General features: G+C 36.6%; 1 protein-coding gene across 1 annotated transcript in view; it reads left to right on the top strand.

The window, feature by feature from the left end:
- Positions 1-2443: 2443 nt before the first annotated feature.
- Positions 2444-10221, top strand: part of LOC131954480 (gephyrin-like) — an 89062-nt gene continuing 81284 nt past the window's right edge. The window contains exons 1-7 of the mRNA XM_059318198.1: positions 2444-2554; positions 5381-5459; positions 5969-6026; positions 6220-6312; positions 6803-6897; positions 8281-8347; positions 8912-9055. Coding sequence (XP_059174181.1) covers positions 2509-2554; positions 5381-5459; positions 5969-6026; positions 6220-6312; positions 6803-6897; positions 8281-8347; positions 8912-9055 — 582 coding nt within the window. The 5' untranslated portion in view covers positions 2444-2508. The remainder of the gene's footprint in view (positions 2555-5380; positions 5460-5968; positions 6027-6219; positions 6313-6802; positions 6898-8280; positions 8348-8911; positions 9056-10221) is intronic.

The raw sequence follows: 10221 nt of genomic DNA, 5'->3' as shown, positions 1-10221 counted from the left end.
CGTATACATTTTTTAACAACGCCATGACGTGCAAAGAACAGAGGGGCAGACAACAGCACTATTTCCACGTGTCAAGTTCAAAGGCGTTCCAAGGCAGATTGACAGTTTGATCCCTTGGCTCGACCTCTGACCTTCGGTGCGGGCAATCCTTCTAAGTAGAGTTGAAAGCAATTTTTGTATCAATCTATAATTATGACTAAAAAGTCTAGATCTATCTAGGTATGTATCGTGAGTTTTTAATAAAAAAATTGTTTTATTGATGAATGAATAAAATGTGATAGTCGATGAATTACTTTTACTATATACTGATGCCAAGCAATGCATTATTACTGAAGGATCAGATAATCGATTTTCTTTATTCTGAAGTGGAGAAAAATGTAGCTTTGATGCTAAAAAATCAACCGCATTTATTGTTTGACATGGCATACAAGGGGATTGTATTGACAATTTTTAATGTTTATCCGACACTCCACACTCCCAACACGCGCCAAGTACTATTTAGGGCTGAGTCGGCTCAGCGGTGCCATAATTAACTCAAGAATGTCGGCAGCTATTTGAACACATAACTCGACAATCATGCGCTTTCCTGCAATAGGTTTAGAAACTTCTGAGGAGTGGGGTGGGGGCACTTAAAATTTATGGGGGGTGGGTGGGGTAGGTTGGGGGGGGGGAGACAACGACGCTGGTTAAAGTACTTCTAGCTAAATTATATAATTTCCGTCCGCGGTGTAGACGAGACGGTGGGACGTTTTCCAGAGTGGATGGGTGGGGAAGGGGGGTGGGGGAGGGGAGTTGCGCTAAAAAAACTCGAGGACGCAATGTTGTGGTGTCACAAGGTGGGATAAAACTCTATGCGGGTCGGGATCTCTTTTAATTGTGCTACGAGGGTGAGGGGGGCTGTTGCGAGAAAGTGGAGGGGGTAGGACAATGGTAAACTCAGGTTTACGGACGCCTCACCCCATCCTTTTCTGTCGTTGAGATAACTTAAGCTCAGAATACATAAGCAATTCTAAAACGAATTAGCATTGGTTAATACCTAATAACTGCAAGATGGGGATCTATGGCAACTTCAACTCCTCCCCCGTTTTTCTAGAATTTGTTTTCAAATGTGCATGAGAAGATACGAATTCAAAGTTATAACTTCACCCCCCCCCCCCCCCGTCAGGTGTTAACCCAAAAATAATTTACATCTAAGGGCATGGCGCCAAATTACAAATTACGACTTCAAACCGTCTCTAACCAGAGGACATGCGTTAACCGGCGGGTGTGTGGGTGGGGGGGGGGGGTGGCTGTGTTCCGACAGTGCCCCCTCCCCGAAGAGGTGCCTGAAAGAAACTGTGCGCAGGGTCCCACTATTTTCAAGCCATTTATTTTAGAGATACGCCTACTACATCGCAGATTTTTTTTTAGTAAGGATAAGCAGGTTTCTTTTGCAGATCAGTCGTTAGTAAGCGATACCGCGCAAAAGTGAGTTAATGTATAACGAGCCGACCCGCTGCGTATCATACGCCGCTATTTAGTTGTTTTTTTTTTCTACTTTTCAGTAATTTATAATTTGTGAATTTGACAGTACCAATGCTGCCACTGAAAATATTTGCTTAAAAACACTAAACCCCCCTCCCCCCACGTGAAAGCAGCCTCCTCTTAGTTACCTCCTGTAAGTTTAAAAATCGTTTCAAACTAAATTATCTGCCCCTAATAGCCGTCACCAAACCCGTCTCTATGATTGTAAAATGTAAACAGCGTGACCACAGCTCACCAGACAATGTGGGGGTGGGGTGGGGGTGGTAGTGATAGTGATAGTGATAGGGAGAAAGAGAGGGGACTGCAAGGAGGCGCTTGCAGCTCTAACGGCTCCCAGAAGAGAATTATATATATATAGATTATGCTGATCATTTGTTGCAGTGTTTCTTCCAGACTTTTTTCTCCGGGGGGGGGGGGGCACTTGAAATTATCGGAGGGGGGGGGGGCGGTACACTTTCTTCGGGGGGGGGGGGGGCGGACACTGTTAAAAGTATACATTTTCTATATAAATTATATTAATTTCATTTCGTTCGGGGGTGGGGGGGGGGGCGGTAAAAAAAATTCGGGGGGGGGGGGGGGCGAAGCCCCCGCGAAGAGATTTCTGGAATAAACTCTGGTTCCTTGCAGTCTACCTACAGCTGATCTTGCTGTACCGGCTGCGACGAAAATAAAAAGCAGGGATACCAGATTGGCAACTTGGCTAACATTTCCATAGCATTTCTACGTCACAAATTAGGGGGAAATCAGTACATATCTAAAAATCATTGATCTACATAAATTAAATCATTGCTATAATAGTTTTTACTCTTAAATAGTAGGCAACATTACACGGTTAATCTTTAGATCTAATTGAAATATAAAAACCTAAATCGTAACATTTTAACGTCTATATGTAAGACATTTATCTGGTAACATTAAACATTTCGGTATGTTTTTTTCTCTGCAAGTAGACTAGTCTAAATCTACTGCAAAGTAGAAACAACCATGGCTGATCGAGAATGTATAAATGTAAAAGTGGGAATCTTAACAGGTAACTGTCCCTAATGCATTTAACATTGTTATTTCTAAACAGGTCTTGAGTGAGATTGAGATACAATTAAAAACCGAATGATTAGGAGCAGCCCTAGTGCCTACGCTGCACTTAAAATCAGTCTAACTAAAAAAGCAGATGATTTCTCAGTTCTGAGTTACCCCCCTCCCCCTTGACAATGATGAAGGATTCTAGATCTAATTTTTATTATTTGATTTTGTTATTGGGCCCAGTTGATTCCCTCTTAGTTAGTATGTAGGCATAAACAATCTAAATTTAGTTATTCTGCAGTAGTTAGTTTTAGTAGGTTTAGGCCTTAGTCCTAGGGTGTGGGGAAATTGCGAGACGCGAAAAGCGAAATGGCGAGGCGGGAAAATGCGAGAAGGGCGCGAAAACGGTCGGTCACGTGACTTTTTTGTCTCGCATTTTACCACAAGCCGATACTTACGCTGGGTGGTGTTGAAATGCGAAGAGTTCTGCGAAAAATTTACCGCACCCGATTTTCAGTGGTATTTGGTCCAGACTTCAAAGACGTTTCGTTTACATTGTTAAAACTTCCGATTTTTCCGTCGCTAGACATACTGATGATTTGTCAACTCCCCCCCCCCCCCATCTTTTGTGTCGACTTAGAATACCACCTTGTTCGAAACCGACGGAAATACCGCCGACGATAGATCAACTTCTGTCTTTTGTGTGGAACGCCGAGGCCGCCTGATTTACAGTCTTTGAAGATCGCCGTGCCCGGATCCGCTGCCGCCGCAAACATATTTTCTATTGTTGCATAGAAATTTTGTATTATAGTCACAGCCTACGATTTTTTTCTAGCTTTTTTTTACCATGTAAATCTAAGCACAAGGAAATGCCTACATCATTTGGATACAACAAAATAAAGTGACGTCACCGATATTATCAGTTGCTCGTGCTATATCGTAAGCTATGGGCTTACTTCAAATATTTTTAAAACCAAGTTGAACTTATCTGAATTTTTTGGTTTTGGTGGTGGTGTTATTTGGGGGTCTTCCATAAATGACGTCACACTATAAAAAAGCAATGTTAGAAAAAGAATTTTAGACGTTTTTTTCGCGTTTTAGAAAACTGTTTTAATACATTGTAATAGGAATTGATTAAAATACTCTATTTTGACCGAAATTAGACAAGATTTTGGGAAAATATCGATGTTTTAAAAAAAACTCAACTGCTGGTGAGCAAGACATTGCCAAAATTACAGAAATGATAAAAAATACAAATTATAAAAAACGGAAAACAGATGTTGAGCGAGCGGATGATGATGATGAGAACATGGGTGCCAGTGTTGTTTGTGGGATGAACGAGGAGGTCAACTGTGATGAGAATGTGAAATGTTGTGAATGTGGATTGGAAGAAGTAGCAAAAGAAAAATGTATAAATGGAAGTCTAATGAACTGGGTTGGGTGTACTATGTGTGAAAGATGGTGTCACGAGGTGTGTTTGAGGACTGTTTCAGAAGATTTTGTTTGTAAATTTTGTTTGTTATTAAAATTACTTAATAAAAAAAATTGCACTTTTTAGAATTGTTTATACTTTTACACTTTTTGCAAGTACAAAAATCCATAAATAGATGTTGCAAAATATCTCTCCTGCTGACAAGATTATACCAATTCACAATGGTTTGTATAAACATGAGCGGGCTAGATTTTTAAATTAATGCCGACTGAGACGGGATTTTCCTCTCGCTAACAAGAGCGGGCGATGACATTAGCACAGCAACGATGTTAGGATTTTTACATAGATAGATCTAAATATAGATCTATCTTCTTAGTATCTAGATAAAAAATAACAACATACAACACTCGTGTTAAAGGGTATGGCTAAATGCTTGTTTATTTTAAAACAAAAAAAAATAATGTAAATAAATAAAGATGGAAAAAAAGGGAAAAAACTTTTTTCGCAAAAAGTGTCTCGCTATTTACCCTTAATTCCGCAGGTATGTCTCGCATTACCTTCTCGCATTTTCCCGCCTCGCCATTTCGCTTTTCGCGTCTCGCAATTTCCCCACACCCTTAGTCCTAAGAGCCTAAGGCTAAGAGTTAAGACAGCAACTAAATATTTGCAATACTCTAGGGCCTCAGATATTACTTTATTAGATAGAGACGACATGCCTATGGTATGGCTAATGCCCACAGTTCATAGATCTAGTTATAGGACTACTGTTACTGTTAGGTTATGTCGCTCTAATTATACTAAACTAGATGAGGCCTACTTAGAATCTTGTTACTAAATCTACTTACTTAGCCTACACTTCATAGCCTTTTTTTTAAAAATTAAATTATAGGGCCTAGATTACATTTTTACTACATTTAGTTCAGCCTACATCTACTCTCTGAATAACTACTGCTGTTACTTTAAAATTTAAGATTACTGTAGGTAAAGTGTAGACTTAGTTTAGCTAGTGGCCTCAGCTCATTGTCATTGTAATTGTAATAAGTAGATCATCAAAAGCAGGCCTGGCGCTTGCAGGTGCTAAGAGAACTTCCTTTACTGTAATCAATTGATTGTAGGCCTATATTTGTAATGATTTTTTCCTCTGCTACACCCCCTGGCTTGTCAAAAACAAAAAACGACCTCTGCCCAAAAATTTACTAAAATGAGCCATACTTCAGCGGTTAACTTAAATTGAGTCAAGATAGTTATTTAAGCCCCAACAACCATAGTTATTAGTTATGATTTTGAGATATTTTAAATATTCACTCCAGAAACTTAACCTTCAACCTTGCATCTGCACAATCGACTACCCTACCTAATTTTCTTATAAACTACTTACTTTTTATTTAATGTTCATATTTTCAGTCAGTGACTCCTGTTACTCAGGACTGGCGACTGACCATAGTGGGGAAAATCTCAAACATCTTGTCGAGTCAGGAAAGTAGTAAGTCTTGAGATTATCTTCTTCCTTGTTCTTAATTCTTAGTGTTGGAATGGATCAAGCCTTATCTGCCAGAGGGTTTGAACTCGAGACATATTTTTTTTGAATTTATCAACCATGAGCTTTTGCCGACTCGACCACGCCTCCATCACAATTAAGGATACGTGTCAACTGTTTATGTGCCATTGAGGCCATTGACTCAGATTTCAGCCTGCTTTTTTTTTTGGAATTGCTTCCATAGCCTTTGTCCAACCAAGAACAAACTACAAGGCAGCAGTTGTTTGATTTTTAGGAGTTGTCTCTAATAGAAGAGTGGCTGTCAACAGCTAACAAGCCTCATCTGCCCGAGTTGAGATTATCAATTTCTCTTAAGCCATCCACAAGTGGCCTATATGAAAATTGTATATCTAGGCCCTATAGATCCACTTTTGATCAAGTTATAAGGCTATAAATATTAATTTAGTGAATCTTGTGAAACTTGATTTTTCATATTTTATGTAATTTTTTTACAGCTTTAGAGGAACAGTGGTGACTAAAGACATTATTCCTGATGAATATGATCAAATTAAGGTTTGTTACACTTTATATTGATTACCAATGTCAAAGTGGACTTCAATTAATTTACCTAACTAAACAATACTAGCTTAATTAGGGAGGGTGGACATACAAGTTAATTTGTAAGAGCTAACATAGGGAATCACTTTAAGATAAGACCTTTGCGGTTCTTAATTTTAATATAAATTTGAATTATTTAACTTCTCAGGCCAAGCTGCTACATTGGAGTGACCATCTTAAACTTGATCTTATCCTGACCACAGGGGGCACAGGGTTCTCATCAAGGGACGTTACTCCTGAAGTGAGATTTTTTATTTTTGTTTGTGACAGAAAGCGTTGTGACTCCTGAAAATAGTACAGTGGTCCCTAGATATACAAATTTATTGCACTCCTTAAACTTTGCAATTTTCGACATTAAAATTAAATCTACTCCCTTGTGTTGCAAATTTTTCTTGTAGGTTAAAGTAAAACATCATTTGTTCAGCTGCTCTAAATGTAAAAAATCTTGTATTTTAGAACACTTTTATCTCAAGATGCCACTGATTAATATTTGTTACAACTCAAACTTATTTGCTTTTCTTTGTTGATGTTGCTGCTACAAGTTTAATGGACCAACAGAATTTTTTTTTCCACTTTGTGTAGATACTGCAGTGCTTAAATATACTGTTTTTTTTTAGAAATTATTTTTTATTTCATTGTAAGTTAATATTATAAGATTCTAAGCATACTTTAATTATTGTTTTTATTTTACCATAAATAATTTGTTTGATTGTTTTAATTGCTATTTATAGGCTACCAAATCTGTGATTGAAAAAGAGGCTTTAGGAATGGCAATTGCTATGCTACAAGGATCTTTGGAGATTACCCCTTTGGCTATGCTTACAAGGTATTCATGTGTCCATACTTCAGATCTAAATATATATTCAGCTGATGCTAGAAACATTATTAAATATTTCTATGTTATCTCACATAGTATTCCCTGTTAGTTTCCCTAAGTGTTGTTAGTTAGGAAATGAGGAGGGCCGTTTGATTGTTGCAGTCTCATAGATTAAACAGAACCAGCTTTTACTGCATAAACATTTATCATGGTCAGGTTTCTATTCCTATTCTATTGTCATTTCTCTATCACCTTCAGCTTGCACACATCTCTAAACCAGATGTTTCATGAATTGTCTCATACTGATGATTAGGAATTCCATTTCATCAGATAGTATCTTAAATTGGTGACAATGCCGTGATTCTCATAAAATTAAAACAGTTGCTAGAAAACTTTGAAGCCTCTGATGAATTAAAGTTCCAAGACGTGGCAAAAAAAAAAATGTTAATATTTCTTACTGTGAAGAAAACATAGCACACAAGTATGATTATACTGCAGAACTGGTAGTGTCAGCAGCTATCATAATGAAAGCTTCCTTTGCTTCCTAGTATGGATATCAAATGTTGGCAGGCTTAGATCAACACAAAATTTCTAGTCTGCATCTAAATGCATTAGGCCAATTTGAGACAGATCATAAGGTATGAAGCCATAACCTAGCTTTGATAGTTTGATCTGAACCCAAGTTTTTTTCTGTCTTCGCTAATCAGCATGATCTTCAAAGTAGTAAGATATTCTATTTCTGCATTAGTGATAGTAAAAATGACAGGGTTTTTTGTTTTTTTAAGGTTTGGATTTATTTAAATATATTTATATTTAGTAGAGAATCCAATTTTTATTACAGTTTAGACAATGTAGCATAGGTAATTTCTACTTAAGTCTACCAAAGTGTTTTTTTTCTTGTTATACATTGTTTTGTTCTGTCGTTATGTTTGCTAGTGTCTTTGTTTCTTATCTTCTTATTATGAATTTACTATCTTCAGTGTGTGATGTTTTAGTGGCATGTGTAATGTAAATGTTTAGTTCTTCACAATAAATTTTTTGCTTTTGCATAAAATACTTTTTATAACTTATTGGACATGACCTGTCTTTTGTGTGATCTCAATATTTTACTTATGTATGGGGAACAAAGTGTTTAAGCAATGTTTTGACATATAGAACTCAAACTTACTAGGAGCATAATAATTTAATTTACTTTATCTGCCCTATGAATTGTTAGGTCTGAAAGGGGAACTTTACTCATACTTAATCTTAACATTTAAAATTTACTTTTTGTTTCAGAAGGGTTCTCAATACTTGGCATAGTCAAAAACATTTGTTTTGTTGTTGTATGCCAATATAGTTCAGGACAAAAAAATAATTTTTTGGTTTCTTTTATCCCATTATTTTCTACAGGCTTATTTGTGGCATTCGTGGCAAGACCCTGATCATCAATTTACCTGGCAGTATGAAAGGATCTTCTGTAAGTTTTTACTTCTACATCTTTACTAGGTTTAACTCTTCTGTAAATTTTTACTTCTACATCTTTACTAGGGTAAACTATTTACAATACTAGTTGTCAGCAATGGATGATCAATATTATCTGATTATCATCTTTTTCCAATTTTACCCAAGACACATTGGGCCAGATGAAGTAGAGTGTTTCTGTTTCAGAGACCTCGGAATATGAAAGGATAGTGTGGTCAGCACTATGCTCAGTCTGCTTTATTTCTGTAGTGTGAGTTAGGTACCCATCAGAGCTGTGTGGGCTCAGGGATTTTCTACTGACGTGAACCCTAATTCAGAATCAAGACTTTTGTGTTAACAGTCTAGCTCTCTACCGCTAAGCCAAGCCGTTCCATGATAATAAATGATAAATCTTTATGAATAAAAGTAAGGTCTGTTCCTGTAGCTGCTGCATTCAAAAAGATTTTATAATCAGCTATTGTTTTTTTTTATGCTTATTACACCATGAGAGCCAGACCACTAAGTTACTTTAAAACTGTATCAAACAAAGTCCATGTCATCAAATTTTATTTTATTACAGGAGTGTTTGCACATTGCATCAGTGGGGATTCCCCACGCAGTAGACCTGCTGCGTGGCCACAAGTCCAGTGTGGAGAAAACCCACACAGCCTTGCAGGCGGAGGGCATCAAATCATCCCACGGGACTCATCACTCCCAACATAAGGTACGTGCTGTGTGAGCCATGCATGGCTTTGTTTGTTTGCATGGGCTTGATGACCCTTAAATTTAAGTTTTAATAGTGACGCTGTTTAAAAATTAAAATAGTTTAAGCTAAAAAATTGAATTGTTGTTTTGGACTTCCTGACTGACAATTAATCATTTAGTCAACAATGAATCAAGTCTGGTCTATAAATCTATAGATATTTAGAAATTCTGATTCTCATAAAAAGGCTAATTAGGACAATAAAGTACTGTTAGTTCTGTTAAGAGTTAGTGCCAGGCCTAAGGTTAGGAGTAAATTTTAGAATTTTGGTTATTATAAGTCTGTGGGCAGGTTTATGGTTAGAGTATTGATAATAGTAAAAGTGTCTAGAATGTCCTGGCAACATTTTAACCAGTGTAGTTAGCATCAAACTTCAACATCAGTTATGTCTAAAAAAAAAACATGCAATCAGAGTACTTAGCTCTAGTCACATGCAAACCAGTTGTGGAGAGATTTATTTATTTAGGCTCCTATAGCTAGACTAGATGTTTCCATAGCATGTTGTTTCTTTGATGTAAGCTACATAGTGCCTGAGTAAATGAGTGTGGATTGAAGTGATTTTGCTTTAATTAGAATGTTTAATTTAATTGTTTTACTGTGTTATGCCATTATTATGAATTAAACTGCTTATATTTTTAAAAAATGTTTTTTCTTGAATTTATTGTTCTGTGAATTTTGTGCGTTTCTTCTGAATGAACTTGAAAAGTGAAAGAAGAGGGTGTAAGCTATAAACATATTAATTGTTTATATGTGACAGAAAAAATTCACATTATATATTAAACATTACATTCATTAGACATTAGCATGGTGTGTGATTCTGTTTTGAGCCACATCATCACACACTTACCAGCACTGAATAAAATTTGATACTGATGATAACATACCCCAAAAATGTAGCATATTTCAGTTTTCTATTATTTTTAAAAAAGATTTTTTTATTAAAGTAACTATCTAAATGAGGGTTAGTCTTTTTAAATCTACGACCCGCGGCGTATCACATGCCGCAATTTAGTTTTATTTTCTACTTTTCAGTAATTTATAATTTGTGAATTTGACAATACCAATGCTGTCACTGAAAATATTTGCTTTAAAACACTAAAACCCTCCTCCCCCCCCCCCCCCCGTGA

Source organism: Physella acuta, unplaced genomic scaffold, assembly GCF_028476545.2.
Source record: "Physella acuta isolate Inbredline_101_S28 unplaced genomic scaffold, ASM2847654v3 ptg001004l, whole genome shotgun sequence".
Taxonomy (NCBI): domain Eukaryota; kingdom Metazoa; phylum Mollusca; class Gastropoda; family Physidae; genus Physella; species Physella acuta.
Note: the sequence above shows the minus strand (reverse complement) of the source record. Positions and strands in the feature narration are given on the sequence as shown.